Source organism: Coturnix japonica, chromosome 20 (genome assembly GCF_001577835.2).
Source record: "Coturnix japonica isolate 7356 chromosome 20, Coturnix japonica 2.1, whole genome shotgun sequence".
NCBI lineage: Eukaryota > Metazoa > Chordata > Aves > Galliformes > Phasianidae > Coturnix > Coturnix japonica.
The window spans coordinates 11,350,875-11,370,434 of record NC_029535.1 but is presented as its reverse complement, the minus strand read 5'-3'; the positions used below and the strand labels follow the sequence as shown (position 1 = coordinate 11,370,434).

The 19,560-nt window shown below is 42.0% G+C and overlaps 1 protein-coding gene across 2 annotated transcripts in view; it reads left to right on the top strand.

Annotated features, from left to right (window-relative positions):
• Positions 1-19,560, top strand: part of TSHZ2 (teashirt zinc finger homeobox 2) — a 204,741-nt gene that overhangs the window by 125,589 nt on the left and 59,592 nt on the right. Inside the window, exon 2 of one of the 2 annotated variants that reach the window (XM_015881853.2) lies at positions 350-3,295. In XM_015881853.2, the coding sequence (XP_015737339.1) occupies positions 350-3,295 (2,946 nt within the window). Of the gene's footprint in view, positions 1-349; positions 3,423-19,560 lie in introns of both variants that reach the window. The other variant, XM_015881852.2, reaches the window with a different exon arrangement.

Sequence of the window (19,560 nt, the reverse complement as noted above, 5' to 3'; positions counted from 1 at the left end):
ACAATTTGGTAGAATTGAAGCTTTTAATATAAACTTTAAATTCTTACATATGAATTTTCCAACTGTCCTATTACAGGACAGTTAGAATTACAGTCCCATGACAGGAAAATTATTAACTCAGAATCTCTGGCAGTTATAAAGAATTATGATCATCTGCCAATAACATGCAGCAACCTTCACACACACAAAAAGACATCATTTGGCTTTTTTTTCACCTCCAGAACTAACAGGCATTAAAGTTGTAGATTAAAATGAAGTCTGACAAAGAAAATGCATAGTGAAACTGGAAACCTTGAACTGCAGTGTTCTCCTTTAACAAATTATTTCATATATTGACGTTACATTTCAGGTTACGTCCAAGAGGAAGATTTAAAGGAAGAAGAAGATATAAAGGAGGAGGAAGAAGATGATGATGACAATTCAACTGCTCAGCTCCAGGGCAGCAATGACACTGGAACAGATGAGGAACACGATGCGGGTCCTGAGCAGAAAGGGAACTTTAGTTACCAGAATTCCCCTGTCAGTCATATATCTAACCAGGATGCAGAAAATGAGTCACTGCTGAGTGACGGTAGTGACCATGTGACAGATATTAAAAGCATTTGCTCTAGAGAGCCGCAGGATCCGAAAACCAGCACCCATCCCAAAGCCCAGAATGAAGCACACAACTGCATGGATAAAATGACAGCAGTCTATGCCAACATACTGTCAGACTCTTACTGGACAGGCTTGGGGCTGGGTTTCAAGTTATCCAACTCTGAAAAGAGGAGTTGCGACAACAGAAACGGAGGGAACAAAGCTGATTTTGATTGGCATCAAGATGCACTGTCAAAAAGCTTACAACAGAATTTACCTTCCAGACCGGTCTCGAAACCCAACCTGTTCAGCTCCGTCCAGCTTTACCGGCAGAGCAGCAAAATGTGTGGAACGGTGTTCACTGGTGCCAGCAGGTTTCGGTGCCGGCAGTGCAGCGCAGCCTACGACACGCTGGTCGAGCTAACAGTTCATATGAACGAAACAGGTCATTACCAAGATGACAACCACAAAAAGGACAAGCACAGACCTACCAGCTACTCAAAGCCCCGAAAAAGGGCTTTCCAGGACATGGACAAGGAAGATGCACAAAAAGTTCTGAAGTGTATGTTCTGTGGCGATTCATTTGATTCCCTTCAAGATTTGAGTGTTCATATGATAAAAACAAAACATTACCAAAAAGTGCCTCTGAAGGAGCCGGTACCAACCATTTCTTCAAAAATGGTCACTCCAGCAAAGAAACGCGTGTTTGACGTTAACAGGCCTTGTTCCCCCGATTCCACAACGGGGTCTTTCTCAGATACTTTTTCCCCACAGAAGAACGGCAACCTGCAGTTATCATCCAACAACCGCTATGGCTACCAGAATGGTGCCAGCTATACCTGGCAGTTTGAGGCCTGCAAATCCCAGATTCTGAAGTGCATGGAATGTGGGAGTTCTCATGACACTTTGCAGCAGCTCACTGCCCACATGATGGTTACTGGCCATTTCTTGAAAGTCACAAGTTCAGCTTCAAAGAAAGGAAAGCAACTTGTTCTAGATCCTTTAGCTGTGGAAAAAATGCAATCGCTCTCTGAAGCACCAGCCAATGACAGCCCGGTTTCAAAGTCAATCAGTAAATCATCGTCTGCAGAATGCATTGCTCCTGCTTCTGAAATAAAGAAAGAAAGTAAAAAAGATAAAGCTGATGATGCAAATAAAGATGAGAAAGCAGTAAAAACCGAGGAGTATGAGGACACTCTTCAGAAACCACTGGATCCCACGATGAAATACCAGTACCTCAGAGAAGAAGATTTAGAAGATGGTTCAAAAGGTGGTGGGGACATTTTAAAGTCTTTGGAGAACACTGTCACGACAGCCATCAATAAAGCTCAAAATGGAGCACCTAGCTGGAGTGCATATCCCAGCATCCACGCAGCTTATCAGCTCTCAGAAGGAGCTAAGCCATCTTTGCCAGTGGGTTCCCAAGTACTGCAAATCAGGCCAACAATGGCCAACAAATTGAGGCCCATAGCTCCAAAGTGGAAAGTCATGCCTCTAGTCCCTATCTCAGCAAATGTGGCTCAGTGCACTCAACTGAAGAAGGAAACTGATGACAGGGAGGAGGTACAAAAGGACTATGCCAAGGAGAGCATTCAAGCTGAGCCTGTTTCGCTCAGCCAGAGTGAGAGGGAACCTGTGCTCAAAACTGAAGCCTCTCTGGAGCCAAAAAAGACAGAACCTTGTCCCTTGAAAGAAGAAGACAAAATTAAAGAGGACAGTGGAAAAGAAAAATCAGCCCTGAAGGAACCGGCTTCACTTAGTAATGGTTGTGCTGCTGCCAACCATTCGTCGGAGCTGCCTTGTGTCAACCCTCTCAGTGCCCTGCAGTCGGTACTAAATAATCACTTGGGCAAAGCCACCGAGCCTTTACGGCCCCAATCCAACTCCAGCCCCAGCTCTAGCACAATTTCTATGTTCCACAAATCTAATCTAAATGTGATGGAGAAGCCAGTTTTATCTCCTACTCCAACCCCACCAAAGCCTGCCAGTGTAACCAGGCACTATTTGTTTGAAAATAACGATCAGCCTATTGACCTGACCAAATCTAAAGGCAAGAAAGCTGAGTCAGCTCAAGCACAATCTTGTACTTCTCCACCTCAAAAACATGCTCTGTCTGACATTGCTGACATGGTCAAAGTTCTTCCCAAAGCTACTACACCAAAACCTGCCGCATCTTCAAGGATCCCGTCTATGAAGTTGGAAATAGACGTCCGACGCTTTGAGGATGTCTCAACAGAAGTCTCCACTCTGCATAAAAGGAAGGGCAGGCAGTCAAACTGGAATCCTCAGCATCTTCTGATTCTGCAAGCCCAGTTTGCTTCCAGCCTCTTCCAGACATCCGAAGGTAAATATTTATTATCAGATCTAGGCCCACAGGAGCGTATGCAGATCTCAAAATTTACCGGACTGTCAATGACCACCATCAGCCACTGGTTGGCAAATGTCAAGTACCAACTTAGGAAAACTGGAGGAACAAAATTTTTGAAAAACATGGACAAAGGGCATCCAGTCTTTTATTGCAGCGACTGTGCATCTCAGTTTCGAACCCCATCTACTTACATTAGCCACTTAGAATCCCATCTAGGTTTCCAAATGAAAGACATGAACAGGCTGGCTGTGGAGCAGCAAACCAAGGTAGAGCAAGAAATCTCCAGAGTTTCAGTTCAAAGGTCTCCTGAAACAATAGCTGGAGAAGAGGACACAGACTCTAAGTTCAAATGTAAGTTGTGCTGTCGGACATTTGCGAGCAAACATGCAGTAAAACTTCATCTAAGCAAAACACACAGCAAGTCACCAGAACACCATTCACAATTTGTAGCAGAAGTGGATGAAGAATAACTCTTAAGGTATGCATGCTCTATAGAGAGTTTTTATTTCATCCTTTTAAGGAGGCCTCTTGAAATATACATACTTTATTCAATGTAGGAAAACACTATAAAATGCATAATGTACTGTTGCTTCATTAAACTAATTGCATGTACCTATTCATTTTATAATGTTTTCAGGAAGAGAAATGCTTGAGAAATGCAAATCTACATTGCCCTCTATAAAAGTTGCTTCTTGTTAATATTTTCCCAGTTCTCACTTCCCTTTTTGTTTCTAAGAATTGTTTCACATCCTGTGTGCTTCAATGTGGAATGCAACAAATAAATGCTGCTCTTTACAGTGAGAACAGAAAAAGCAGAAAAAAGCACCGAACACCAAAATGTTGTTACCTCCTTCAGTGATAATGCATCTGTAAATCTGATTCTGATGGGGGAAAAGAAGACAATCCAAATGTCAAATTAATAAAATGATGACTACTCTGAGTTCCTGATACACTCAAACCCAATCTCAGGAATCTACTGATAACTGAGAAGTTAATGTCTGGGAGTTTAGCTGTTCTTTCATTGATATTTGGATATTCCACATTGTACAAACTGTTGATATTTTACACGCACGTAACACTTACTATTGTGAGTGGCCTTTCTTGGTGTATCGCTTTAACCTTTCCCACGTCTCTGCTCATTTCTTTTTTAATCTAAAAGATATTTGATTACATTTTGTTTCCCGTTGGCGAGTATGTCGGTTGGTCTGTGAGCATCACTGACTTCAGCGCAAGGTTTCCTATGAGCTGGGGGGGGGCTGGCACTTCTTTCAGGAAGCACTGAGATTTCTTTTACATGCTTATATTTACAAAACTTGTTAATATGACACTTTTGCTTTACTGTTGATACTTTTTTTTGGCTGAAAGATACACCAACCAAAGAACATGCACAGCCAGTGCTTATGATATGTAATGTCATGTTCAGATTACGCACCATTTTTGCATTTTTAATTTTGCTTGATTCACAAACTCAAATCTTCTTGATTTAAATAAATATGCAGAACGTCAACTAAAAGTCCAAATAGAAGTTTTCTGTTCTAACACGTTTATTTCCAGCAAGGCTCTTTTAGTCATTCTCAACAGATTCACCAGCAAACTCAGTCTCTGCTTCGATCTGCAGAATAATCATGTGTAGGCTCACATTTTCTCCATCGCGTTCATTACTTGAATAACATTTAGAAAATGAATTCATCAGACAGTCAAAATTAAAGACGTGTTGTGAGTTGTCACTCACGCCACCTGCTATTGTGGCTATTCTCTGGCTAATTGAGGGTGCAAGCACTCTGAAGATGAATACTCGTTTGTGTGAAGATTTCACATTTGTTTGCTGCAAATATTCATGAAGCCTTAAGAAACACATTCTGTGTACACAGCCAGCACAAGGACAGTGCGTCACTTACGCTCTGTTTAAAAGGCTACTTTTGAATAATTTAAGCCACTAATCAAAAGGTTGCTTTGGGATGGGTAACAGAAGCTATTGCTGTAGAGTATAATGTCAGTATTCAAGCACAGTAAGACTGAAGTTTCACATACATCTTGTAAGTGCAGTCTGTATTTGACCAGATTTATTCTTTCTGCATATTTTAATGGGCAAAATTCAGTCCAACTCAAAGGGAGTTTATTTTCTCAATAGTGCTAAAATCCTTAAATTTCTTTGTTGACATTTTTAATCCAGTGTTAGAACCCAACACAAAAGGCAGAAACAAATGTCCCTGGTTTATCTGAAAATAACTTATTTTCTGCTTAACCATTTTATTACTGTTCAAAATCAATACACCTGCCAAAATATCGGGAAATTACAGGAGGCTGATTGGGGAAAATATACCATATTTCATTTCTTTCCTCACCAGTTAATGATTAATAAGACTCTGACATTCGTCGTTTTCACATAAGAGATATCAGAGCAAACCAATAATTTGGGTTCTATCAAACAAAAGCTATCTGCCAAATATATTAATGTAACAGTTATTTTGGCATATTCATGGCTTAATACCTGACAAATGTTTCAGATTTGGTTTTAAAAGCACCGTATTATTATAAAGAGGCAAACCAAACACCCACCTTCATAAACATGCTATTGTTCCTCGGGATTTGGAGAACAAGTACAAAGAAAAAGAATCTGAGGGGAAAGAAAAGCTTTCTGCATTGCAACACAGACACATCACGAGTGTTATTCGTGTGGTGTGTGACTACATAAATAAGGCACTGTCCTTCCTGCCTTTGGGTACAGAAATCACCATCCTTTTAATACTCATCCTTTTCTAATTTATATCAAGGTGCAGGTTATACCATACCTTTGAAAAAATATATTTAAATTGCAATGACAGAGTGATAGCACTGTTATCTGGAGCTATAATTTGAGTTGGTATGCATGATAGCACAAATTGTGTGAAATGATGGGGTATTTTGGATAGCATTGTAAAGGTTTTATGACTGTAAGCCTACCCAAGTTTCGGCTGCACTGGAAGCGTGGAGGCCACAGTTTATTCATATGGTTTCTTCCTGAGAGCTGCAAAGAGACTAAATCATATAACAGGGATTTTCAGGGTTTACTTATTCTTACCATGTTATTGTTAAGATTTGGTGTGCATTTGAATAATAACATAGAGGAGAGCACAGCACTGAGAAACGGGGAATATAAAGCACACCAAAATTCTTAAAACATGCACATGCACCTGCATTCACTATTAGGCAATACTGTAGTGGCACAGAAATAAAAATACATGGAAATAAAAGGAAATAAAACAGTGGAAAGTGTACTCAAAGCACAGAAATACATCAAACACTTCTTATATTTTAATGAAATTTACTGTTAAAGGTGATATTTTAAAATGTTGGCTTTCATTAAAAGTATAAATGAAGAACCTGGGTTGGTACTGAAGAAAAATGTGTTATGTGTATGGATTTATTTTTAAGATCTCTGTGAGGCTGTTTATAAGAAATCCACTATAAATTCTTCTTAAATGTAAAGACACACATATCTGTTTTATGTTCCTCTTCAGTGTTTTCTTGAGTTCCTTTAACTGATATGGGCTTAGTAATATAATGTAAAATTATGTGTAATATACAACAGATGTCTCTACTCTTTTCATTTAACCTACTTCATATTTGTTTTTATTGCTCTTCTTCAAAGAAACCCCCTGAACATTAGGGAGCGTGCCTTAATCAGAACTAATTTGTATGATGACTTATACCTTCAAAGAGGATTTCTATGTTTTTTTCTTTTTTTTGCAATTGAATTAGAATCCTTACATTGTTCCAAGAAAAAAAACAAACCAAAAGGCAATGCAGGACTTTATTTCTTACTGTACAGTCAGGTGGTGGCATTGACTGTCACTGCTGGTGACCGCGGCTCTCTCTGCTCTTTTCTACAACTTTTTACTGCAGTAAGTCTCCGTAATGTTACATTTACCCACTTAATTGGAGAGATTGCTTTACTAAAGGCCCTGATGAGCAAACAAGCAGCTACCTGAAATGAACTAATTGGAAATAAGGCTGCTGCAAAACAAAAAATGAGTCATAATGATAAACAGTTTTTCTCTCTGTTTCCTCCTTTGTCTTTTTTTAACCATCAAGTTTAAAGCTTCTGCAGTGCTTTTTTTCTACTTTAGAGGAGACAACTGACATTCTGTGGTAAATGGAAGAAAGAGCAGAGCAGAACTGAAAATCCTCTAATGCACTGACACTAACTTGCCCTCTATTGTTGAAAATGAGCAGGCAATCATGATTGTTCATCAAATGGCTCCTAATGCAGTTAAAGCATTCAGCTATAATTTCTCCTTGCATTTATAATTACTGTCATAGACTGCACACCTCAGTGAGCAGATTAAAGCTATAAACTATTTAGCCGTAGCTTTAAGATGAGGAACTTGATTTGTCTGGCAGCAGTTATTTGTTAGAGAGCTTGACACTTCACATAAAAATGACTCAACTTGATGAAGAACAATGCAGTTTAAGCAATGCAGTGATTTTAAATCAGTCATTATACCACGCCCTGTAAGAATTGCAAAGCAATTTGTTAAATGATATATAGGACACGTAGATAACTGTATGTGTTAAGTATACCAAAATAGAAGATTTTTTTCTTCTGTGGATTTTATTTTCTCCTCCCCTCTGGAGCTGGAGGAGCTGCTCTGAACATCATGTTCTGCTATTAGCCAATATTGGTGTTACACAGTCAAGGCCAATTGCAGGAATCAGTTGTCCAAAGCCACACATTAGGAGAGAAGATGAAGCAAGGCAATAAGGACAGGCTCAGGTGGGCCTCTGTGCTGCAGTCCCTAAGCAGGGCATTGCCCCTGCTGCCCCTCCTCCCTCCAGTCCGCCCTGGTGAAGGCTCAGTCCCTCCAGGCCTTGGAAATTTCTCACCATTCCCCAAAAGCAGCAGATCATGACTTCTCAAATTCAGCATTCTGAAGGCTTGGAATTTGCCCTGCCTAACATGCTTTCAGTCTAGCACTTGCCCTTGTAAAACCAGCAGTAAGAGTTTCTTGGCTTCAGTGAGAGCAGGGTCAGGACAGATCAGGGTGCATCAGCATGGATGTATCTGTGCAGATTTACTTGCTTTTTATGAATACTACAGGTTGCTGTTAAGATTGGTGTTATTGAAATTGTATTAGCTCATCCGACCCACCAGGTTACCCCATATTGTTCTAGGCTCTGTATGAACATACAGTAAATGACAGTTCCTACCCCCAAAAGGCAGGAATTCTTCAGTGCACGAAGAGATGGCAACCTGTAAGCATTTTGATCAGATTTTAACTGACCTTGAATTGCACCTACCTCCTCAAGCATTCAGTATTCATAAGGATATCAAAATCTTACCATCCCCGTGCTGCATCTGATATTATTAAATGCTACAGCCTTCATAATCTATCGCAGAACAGTTTTACCCAGTGAAATTTCAAAGGAAGAGTACGTTTTACACCTCGCCAACCAAGTAGTGAAGATCAACAGTGGAAGGAAAAGACATGAGCAGCATCCAGCCCTCAACAGCACCTTTCAGCAAAAACAGTGTTACTTAGCAGGACGATCACTGTGCAAATATGATGGAGCACAGATGAAAAACAAGGAAAAATGTAGATGTGGCTTTATGGGAAGAGGAAAGGAGGAAGAGATTTTTCACTATTAATTGGCATAATGAACAGATAATTCACAATTATTAAGCTGTTGTCCTCAGGAGTTATTTTGCCTCTCCGCAGTTGAGAGCTGGGTCTGTCTGTGCATGGAGGGGGGGTACATTGGCATGGGAAGCTCAGCTCCCTGTGGTAGCTCTTGTGCATCAGTAAAGCCACACAGGATTCACAGCAGTAGATTCCTCTCAGGACCCTGCCTGCAAGAAGAAGAATGGGGCAGAAGAAGCCACACACAGCACAGAGCTTATTTCATAACTGTGACGGTGTTTCCTGTTTGAGAGCATCTCACCTTCTGGGCAGCAGACTTCAGTTCCCAGCCCATGATATGGTGTGTAGCATCGAGGCATTGCACTGGTCACAGCCCCCTGGTGAGCCAAAGGGTCCAAGGCCCCATCCTGCCTGCTCTGGGGGGGGGGGCTGTGCATCCCAAGAGCTGGTGGAGCCCTGGATGGTAGGAGGGAGGTGGCTGGAAGGCTCCAACACTCAGTTCTATGAGGGATGTCCATCTCTGGGGCACTGCATTGGCTCTGTTGGCTCCGGATGTGTGGGAAAGGTGCAATGGTGACCAAGAGGAGGGTGCGCTGGGGGCATGGAAAGGGAGGCAACAGCTTGCTGAGCAAAGGAAAGGAGCTGGGAAAGGAGGGGACTTGTTCCTTGTTGGAAATTTTCACGTTCCCTTTATTGAAAGAAAACAATTCCTCCTCCCCTCCAAAATCCCTCCCTGCCAGCACTCAGCACAGCTCCTCTGCCAGGGGTCAGCACATGCAGGATGGGGGAGGGAAGGACGGGGGAGTGGAGGAGGTTGTCATGTCTAATGAATACCCTGAATGTATCGAGATATATATTTTTTTCATTTCAGAAAAGGTTCCATTAAGAGGGAGACAGCCCTAACATGTGCTTTGGCCCCTCATCAGATTTATGAGTATTTGCTCTGCTCTTTAATAGGAAACTCTGCAGCAACTGCCACCTTGCCTGCTCTCCCTGAGATACACAGTGGCTTCTCAGGGAAATGCACTTCATTATTAATGTGAATTTGTACGTTTTTATGACACTGCTTGGGGGAAGGGGCAGGCAGAGATTTCCTGGTGATATATGCTCATTTCTAACCATTTATTGTCCCAGACAATCGAAGAACAATGATAAACATTGTTATAGAAAGTGGAGAGTGCCAAAGTGACATTTTTGAAGGGAAAGGAGAGGTGGCTGGAGTGGTTTTCATGTGGTTGGTCCCCTCCAGAACCCACAGCAACTGCATCATATCGAATGGCAAAGCAGTCAATAAGGAATGCTTGGTGGCACATTGCCCTCCCACACCTGCCCATTTCTGAAGCCAGCAACGACCCTTTGCTTCATGCTTTGCTGCAGCAGAGGGGGTACAGAGGAATGGAAGGCGTATGTCTTTTGGGAAGCCTCTACTGCAAAAAGTCACAAGACTCAGAGTGAATGTTCAGAATCCCCATGCCCTCTTGCCCCTGTAGTTTCTGATTTATTATTGAGTGACCTGGCATGGAAACCCTGTGCATGCAGCAGCAGCTGCAAGGCATCAAATCAGACCAGGAGCAGAAAGGTGAAGGTGTGTGACATCGTTTACCAGAGCATTATCAGCATCTTCTGCTTTCTCTCTCTACTGCAAAGCACATCTGTAATTCACACAGCCACCCAGGAGCTCTGGGAGGGGATGAAAATTGTGGGCTCGGGCTTCATTGGAGAACCAAAACATTTCAGCCTTCAGGGTCACCCTAAAAAGAGAGATGAGTAAGGCCATGGCTTCCCTGTGATCCCACTTCTGCCTCTCCCAGCAGCATTCTGCAGGCCTGGTGAAGGTCAAGGTCAGGTTACTCTGTGCCAAAGCCCCAAAAGCCTTCATGCTTGAGGGAGCTTAGTTGTTCCCTTTGGGATATCCTCTCTGCAGCACTACCAGCCAGAGCTTCCTCTGTGCCATCGAGCTCATAGCCTCCAGCTATAAATGAAGACTGTGTTTGTATTCTATTCCCCAGCCCTGAGCATGCACAATCCTTTGTAGCAGGAGATGTGCCCAACAGTTGAGCACTGCTAAAACTTCCTTTATGACATTTTTCTGCTTCCCTCTTCAAACTGAATAGTAGTGAGGAAGAAAATCAGAATAGCCATATAGGATTGGGTCAAAAAATCTCACCCAGTGATATCAAGCCCCAAAACTAAGTTCCTTTTCCCATTCTTTTTTTCCATGAGGGTTTCCCAGCCAGCAACCCGAGGGTTAGATTTCTTTCTGAACTGTACACAGAAGAGGAATTGCAGAAATCTTACTGCAGAATTCATACTAGCATTGGCCAGTAATTCAGATGAGGCCGGACTACTTGTTCTGTTGTGTGTGGATAATACTACAGGGATCCCTTCTGGATCTGCTTTCTGCTTTTTTTGTGCACCAGCAAAACTGCTTTTGCCCCTCTCCTGCTGTAGAACTGTTGAATCCTAACTGCAAACTTCTTGTTTTCATGAGCTTGTTTAATGCAAACTCCCAAACACTCCTTGTTTCTAAATATCCCCAAGTTTATACCATAGACCACAGATTCCCTGGAATTATGTACCTTGCTAAGTATAGCCAATAACCTGGCATAGCGCACAGCTGCCAGCAGATACCTCCATCCCATCTCTCCATCTCTCCACTTCTCTGTCTTGTCCCAGGCCAAGGTTAGAAGCAACTCGGTGCCCAGTTCCCTGTCTCTGCCCTCTGCTGCTCTCCAAGCAGAGAGGGCAGAGACTCTTTGGTTGTCGCCCTGTAGTCACATGCTTCACCACTGCTGCAAACACAACAGCGGCTGCATAACATCAGCTGTATTTCTGAGATCAAATCAAGCTGCTGGCATTGATTCCTGTAGGGAATGAGTCCTAGTGGCCACCAGCTTGCTTTCTAGGGCCATTAAGAGGATTGATGCTGCCCTTTAAGCACCTATTGATCTCCATCCCAAGGGATGTTGCAGAAGAAGTGTTCTCTGGGAGATGAGTATGCCATGTCCTGCTTCTACCCACTCTCATGTAATCTGAATGCTTCCTTCGTGCTTCCTCCACTCAGGGGCAAGCAGCTGCATGTGATTCAGTCCTCAGCAAAGCTCCCCCCTAAACTGGACATACAGACAGATAGGCTGTGGGTGGGCTTCCAGTTCAGTAACTCGCTTCCCTTCATAACCTAAGGAGACCTAATCTGTTGGCCATGGCTTTTTATGGTGCAAGACCCAGGTTTGTCATCCAGAGAATAGACGATGGGGGAGGTAATTCTGTTTATTTGATCGGTGTATTTTTAAAACATTGTCTTTTCTCCCAGGAATTACATGGTCTTCTTCTATAAATCACAAACTCACACACACAAAAAAATAACAAACAAAACAAAACCCTCAGTATTTTTCCAAAGAGATTAGGGTGAAAGTTCCTATACTCATTTTTCATGTCTGTAAAAAAAATACATCAACAAGAATGATAAGTATAGCCAAAAAGAGTGTAAAAGCACACCCTGTCATTTGTTTTCCATGTGCCATATGTTTTCTGAATCCTGCACCTCCCACATACAAATTGCATGCAATAATGTGGGGTGCACACATTACTCAGGATTATTTAGTTAAGCCCTGCCTATATGAGGGAATTAACTTAGATAAAGTCAAGCCACTGTGCTTTGTTTTCTGTTTTTTTTTTCCTTATTCTGGATTCATAGAGTAGAAAATTAAAGATCCCACTGTGCCAGGCTTCATGTCATTTGGTTTTAATTTAATTCATCTCTTCAATTCTCTGTTTCTCCTTCTCTTTGAGTATCATCAGTAGGTGGTCCAAGCATCAACCAGAAGATTTACTGGCAAGAGTAAATGTAAGAATGCTATGAACACATTGTTTTTCTGATATGATTTAATGACCTTTTTGGCATTCCCATGGCTGTTGAAATCTTCCATAATAATTCCCCTTGGCAGCCAAAGCTCCTGTTGATCAGGTGAAAGCTGATGCAAATGTCAAATGTCAATAAATTTGTAATCCATAAATGTAATACTCAGTGCCAGAGTGAGACAGGGTTAAACAGAGTGCAGCAGCAGACACCTCAGATAGGAGCTAAATCTTCATATTGTGAACAGAAAGTAGGAAAGGAGTATCACCTCCAGAAAGTTTCTGCAGCCAAACTCTTCTCCTCTCTCCCTGTTCTCTCTGCATTGCTGAGCTTTGACAAAAGAGGGTTTTGATTGCAGTCAGCAGTGTGAGGCTGGGGGTGCAGGTTTGGGCCCTTGATCTGTTTTTGACTCATTGTGTGAGGCCGGGAGTGAGCTTCTGTGTTTCTAAGGGAGATCTTTACCACTGCAGAGGTTTCAGAGCCATCAGAGGTTGATCCTGGAAGCAATTAGTTATGCAAGATATTCCGGTAAATTAACAAGACCACTTATATAACTTAGGTGTTGCAGGAATGAGTCGTGACTCATTTATGGTTTTAAGATGCTTGAAAAGGGCGAGCCATGTTTGAAGCCTGATTTTATATACAATAAAGACATAAGAACAATCATATAATTTCCCAAGAGATTTTTTTGAGGGCCCTCTGCTTTGACCTTTGGCTCGGAAAAGCTCCGGTTTGTTTGACATTGAAAAAAAGCAAATGTGTGAATGCAGTGCCACGAGCATTTGCACTCTGAGCATGCTGGGGCTGAGCACAGCTGAACTGGAAAAGACTGCAGCAGCTAATGTACTGGGAAAATAGAACAGAGGCATTTACTTAATAACTCAACTAATTCCTTTAGCTCACCTTGTAAGGATTTAACCTTTGAATGAGAGAGTCCCTAGTTCAAAATCCTGTGTCTCCTCTGTCCTTGTGTTAATTTTTAAATTATATATCATTGTTGAGAGGCCCTTGTGTTGAGCATTACAGGCTATTTTTCATGTCGAAACTGGGGAATTATAACTGAACATTAGCTACTGGCTATAAATCACACGGAACAAAGTGGCATCTGCATCTACTCAGTAACGAGAGTGGGAGAAATGCAACTTACTTAAGTTGAGACAGGAAAGAGGACACGAGCGCAGCAGCAGAGATAATTGTGACTGGGGAGAACTAATGGTTCTTTGAGACGTATGGGGCTGTGCAGCCCTGTGCTCAGAGCTCTCCATAGCCAGCGCTGTAAGTGCATGGTCACAGCAGGAGCTCAGGCAATTTGAAGGGGAAATGCAGTGCTGGAAGATATTTCACACACCCCTGCAATGCCACCTAGCATGTTGCCGGTCACGGCAGGCCAGCCTTGGAGTAAGGGAGAGCTTTTTCAGAGCCTGGAAATTGCACTGTTTTGCTCTCCCCATCCCCATCTTCCATCAGCAAGCATGAATGAGCAGTGTCCACAACTCGCTCTCCCTGGGAAATGTTTTTATTTCTAATTATGGCTAAAGCTCAGGTGAGGAGGAGGCAGCGTGGCTGTCAGCACAGCAATCCATGGGGCTGTGGGTCTGCCCACTGCTCCGCTCACGAGCAGGAGCACTGCAGTGCATGTGCCTTCCTGAGCAGCTCATCAAAGGTTACAGCACTATTTTAAAAGCCAGCAAGATAAGCTTAAAGGAGCATGGTCTTCTTCTTGCACCTGTCTCTGCTGTCCTTTCTTTTACTTTGGTGGTGTATTTTTTTAGTTTCCCAAACTTTGAACAAGTCTTACATGGTCTTTTGTGTCTTCACTGTGGCAAGCCAGAGCTGCCTGTATAGTTTTGGGGGCCACACACTTTCATTTGTGCAGTGGCAGCCAGCAGAGCTGCTTCATAACCTGCTGCACCAAATGCAGCAGGGGCTCAAGGTGAGCTTTTTCAAGGTGAGCATCTCAAAAGGAGAACAGAGCTCCACAAAGAGGTCCCCGAGCACTTGGGTTTGTTCTGTTTGTTCAGTGCCGAGCACAGCAAGTTGCTGGTCCAGGCTCCAAGTGGCAGTAATTGCAGTAGGTGTTTTGCTGATTAGAGGTAAACTTCAGGACGTTTTTAAAAGCTTTGCTTTAGAGGCCTATGTGCGGTACGTTTATTAGGCTGTTCAGCAGTAATTCAGACAGCAGAGAATTGGTGAGGACCTGGTCTATCTAATTGTGTGTCTAAATCATAGTTCCGCTGAATGATTCAGAGGTACTAGCATTACAGTCTGCACCGAATGGCTGAGGTTATATGGTCAGATTCCTGCAGATGGTCAGTTTGTACCATAAAATTTAAAATTACAACTTGCGCCATAAAGCTACTGCCTCAAATTTATTATATATTGAGGCACAACAAGCAAATTAATACTAGATGCAGTATATGCCCAGACATTAATGTGAGCAGAGGATGAAATATTCTCTTCCTGGCTCATTGATACACATTCCCTTCAGAGCACCAAGGAAGAGGACAGCACCAGGAGTGCAGCCCTGCGTTGTGCATTGCCAGCCAGGGGGTGGTGAGAAGGACATCACACCCCAGCACGGGGACATGCACAAACCCCAGCACAAGGCCCCAGGGCTTCCAAACCCACAGTTCTGCCCCGCACGCTGTGCCTGCAAGAGCTGAGCACTCAGCAAGATCTTTTTATTATTCGTCATAAAGAATCACAGCTGTGAAAAGCAAACTAGGGAAGGGGAGTGGGAACAGACAGGCACACTTCCCTGGACTGGTGTAAATCAGGAGCAGCTCCGCTGTAGGTCTGCTGAATTACGCTGCTGTCACTCTGACATCAGCCCAGAATCAGCTCCTTTACCTGCAAGAGATGAGTGAAATATCTTACAACTGTGTGTCCAGGAGCCTGCTAAGCTTCTTGTAGAGTTGCTGTCAGTATGCCCAGGGCAGAAGCATATTTTTTTTCTTACTGTTGTACATAAGGGCTCTGCTGCAGCCGACAACATGAAATGTGTTAGTTCGGTTTGTTCAAAATGGAGTGTGTTTGTTAAGTGTTGCCTCTTTGATGTTGCACTGCCATCTCCATCTTTGTCATCATTGCCCATCTTTTTCAATCTAATGAACTCAAACCATCAGTGCAACTTAAGTTCGGCTGTCTGTTCTTGCATAGTTAATATTAAAAATGTACTAACAGTGTGGCTGCGAAATCAAATTATGCACATAAATATGCTGGCATAGCAGAGGAGGCGGCAGAAGCTGAAGTTAGCAACATTGATGCCAGTTCACATTTGCAAATCAACCGTCAATCTGTCATTAAACATGTTATCAAATGATGATAAGTGTATGCTTCTTGCTTGCATTGGCGCGCTTATTCCCGATGTTGATGTGCATTAATGGGATAATGTGCATTAACATAGTCTTGCTTGGATGAACACAAAACATTTTTTATCCGTCTTAGTTTGTTTCCCCCTGTGGCCCCCAAGTAAGTGTTTTGTGTTATCAAATTGCCAAAAAATGGGAAAACACATTACTTTTAATTAGCAAAAATTTTGAGTCGTTCTTTTTTTTTTCTAAATTTTTATCCAGACTCTCCTGTGTGTTGTCAGTTGAGGTGGAGGGGACAGAAAAACATTCCCTTGCCTTCTTTAAGTAAAACGATTAATGTCAGAAACTCAGAGGCTGACAATTATGCTCTGTCTTAATGCACTGGCCTTTCATCTGCAGCCCTTGCTTTTGACACGAGTGATGGTTTCAGTTCAGCGATATGAAAGGCAGGAAAGGAAATGATCTCAGGCATTCCCAGCCCATTGTGCGCTGCTGTATGCAGACATGGCAAGCAGTCCTCATGCTGGCTTCAGTTCGTGGTTTTGCATGCGAGTCAGCAGCGGCTGTACCTAAAGATTAAACAAAAAGCTGCAGAAGAGCACGGCTGCTCGAGGAGGGAGTGGAAGGAGCTTCCCACCTGCCGCCCGGCTCTGCTGCTTACAGCACACACTGACAGTGAGCTTCCTGCAAGTGGAAAAGAATCCTAACGCAAAGTGATGGAAGACATAAAGACATGGAGAGAGTCTGGTGACCAACCCACCACATCCCAGGGCCTTCCTGCCTCCCAGCCCTGCCCACAGTGCCCGCCAGGTGAGGGCTGAGCTCTGGGGAAGGCTCAATGAAGACAAAGACAAACATTTGTGGTCATTGGGTTTTTTTAATTGCTTCAATTCAGAATTGATCTTTTTTTTTTTTTTTTTTCCCTACCCAGACATGATTCAGAGCTTTTGGAAAAGCTGAGGTGGAACTCTACCAGAGCAGGAAAGGCATCTGCTGGTCTTTTGTTCTTCTGGGACATCAAGGTTTTCGAACTCTTTAAAAAGCAAATGAAGCAAGGTTCTTCCAAACCTTGGAGAACAGCTGTTCTTTTAAATCTTCCTGTATTTATGCAACGGGGGCAAAATTGTGATGATCTACCCAGGATTTTTACAGTAAAACAGCACTATTAATGAAAAACAGTCTGGATAATGTCTGGTCCTGTTCAAAACACCACGAGTTATTCCAGGACTTTTACTAGGCATTACTGGTAGTGTTATCAAATCGGGCTCCTTAAAGGAAAGTCAATCATTTAAAGTGTTTTATTTTTAGTTTATGAGCTAGAAAATAAAACTCCTTCTAAAACTTTTATGATAGGCATCATATTATTTACATGTCTCTAAAATAGCAACTCTTTCTCATATAATAAAAACGTTCATAAATTACTTTCAGTCTGTTTATGACTACTTTAACATTCAGTCATGGCTTGAGGTTCATCCTGAACCTAAAAAGAGTCAGAGATAGTGGAATAATGACTTTCTACATTTAAAAATTTTGGTAAATGGGTCAAACTCTTGATCACTCTTCTTTTTTTTAATCAATCTAACAATGCCATTATCTTCAGGCATCTTATTCAGGTCTCTGATTTCTATTATCTGGATGATCTAAAGGAAAACAATAAGGAATCATCATTGATTTTTTTTAATTGTCTTGATTTTTGAAAGGCCTATTATTTCTAAATTGTGGATACATCAGCACAAGTTTTATCCTCTTAAAACTCTAATAACAGTAATTGCATTCCTGTTGACTTTAGCTTCCGTGTGTCTTCACATTTTCTACTTCTAAACCAAAGATCTTGTCTTCTCATACAGAGAGCCTGAATTTTAAGTTTATTTTCTGTTACACATTCATTACTGGCAGAATTTACCCAGCAACATTATTCTTTTTTATAGCTGTGTAGCTTTATGTTGCTTGAAATTAACTTATCAAACATTTGCCCCACTGCTAAGGGAAGGTTCCTGATCAGATGAGTGGGCCAATTTGTCATGACCTGGGGGAGAGGTGCCAGAAATCAGATGGCTTTAAAAAGGCCTATGGTGAGGACTATGTCTGGGGGACTCCCGTAAGGCAGCTCAGGCTAGGATCGTGTGGGTGACTTTTTATATCACAAACAACAGTTGGACAACTAGTGGGTGAAAGGTGTCTTGCAGTCTCCCCTTCCATGATGACTTTGAGCCCTTAGACAGACCTTTCTGGAATCTCTTCACTGGCAATGCCCAGTTCTTTCTCTTTTTGTCATTTGGCGTACAAAGCATCAAGGTATAAAATGGGCATATCAAAACTGAACCCAGATCCAGAATGTTAGCTACATCATGATACTGTGCAGTAGAAGAATGGTTCTGGGCTTTATCTTCCCTACTTCAGTCAGTCTCTGCTTTGAACAGATGCATTCATCAGCTGCATTAATTTACCAATTGTCATTAAGCAATTTAAAACAGTGGGATGCTGGGTTGTTCCTCAGTAGTCATTTGTCAAAGGAAATGTTGAAAGAAGGAATTAGAAATAACAGAGTTATGCTATTCTTCCTCTCGATTCTCCAGTCTTTATTCTTCATACTGTATCTTCTTCTATTATCTTAGGCTAACTTTGGAGTGTTTGTCAGTTTTTGAAAATGGCAAGTAATTAGTCAATATGTTTTCACCATATGTATCAAGCTCAGTAAAGAGGCAACCATTGGCCTTTGTCATGGCACAGTAAGCGTTCGTTTTCTCAGCACTTCAAGTTATGCTGAGCGTGTGGTGAACGCCAAAGAATTTAATGAGGAATCTTACAATGAAACATTTGACACAATAATTCACTGTTCAGCGCAGTTCACAGATTTGGGATGAATCCCCGTTTCAGATTTCATTGACTTGTGCTGTTCACACTCGAGGTCTTGCACGAGCTGCATCACCCCTGCCTGGTGCCCTGAGCAAAGAGGCTGTGCAAAGGGTGGATAAATTGTTACTGACTCAGTGTGGTCCTATTTTACATCTTTTTGGCACAAGATGCTGTGTACAAGAGGGAAGAATTCTTCAAACCATGTTTCCCTTCCAGACGGCCTTAGTACTTACCCCAGGCTAGTAAATGCACTCTTTCCACGGAGAAATTCTTGCTTTGAGGCTTCCACTCTTGCTGTCAACCTTCAATAAAATATAAAAAGAATCAGAAACTGATCTTAAAACTGCTGATAAAAAATATCATTTGCCCTGATTTCACCTTCTTCTGAGCAAAAATATGTGTGCTGTTTCTGGAGATAGAGAAGATAGGCAGCAGCCCTGCCAGGGCTCTTGGGAATACTCTATTTCAATTACTCATGGAGCAGGTTTCTACATTCTTCACTGGCTTTCCTTAGATTCACAAATAGAGCTTCTGAGCTCAGACTTTCCAGTTACAGGTGTTTTGTTTAATATTTTGGGGTACGTACAATAAATGGCCACAAATAGGAATGATGGCGTATTGTTTTACTGCAGTTGTGATTTAGATTTATGTGGCATTGCTATTGAAGTCAATAGGACTTTCTCCTGAGTGTGTTTTGCAGAGTATGGTATCATTAAAATATGACAGTTAATAGTCTTGTTTATGTTATTATATTTAATGAATAAATATATCAGTCTGTACATCAAACTCAGTTTTGTTTATACTCTTTAATTCTAGTCTTATCTCCCCTAGAAGCACGTTATATCTTTTAATTTTATAATTATCCACTTTATTCATGTGTGACACTACAGAACTGCCGCTTATATCCCATGAGACATCCAAATGCAAACAGATGGAAGACAAGCATCCATTAGGAAATTCAGATCT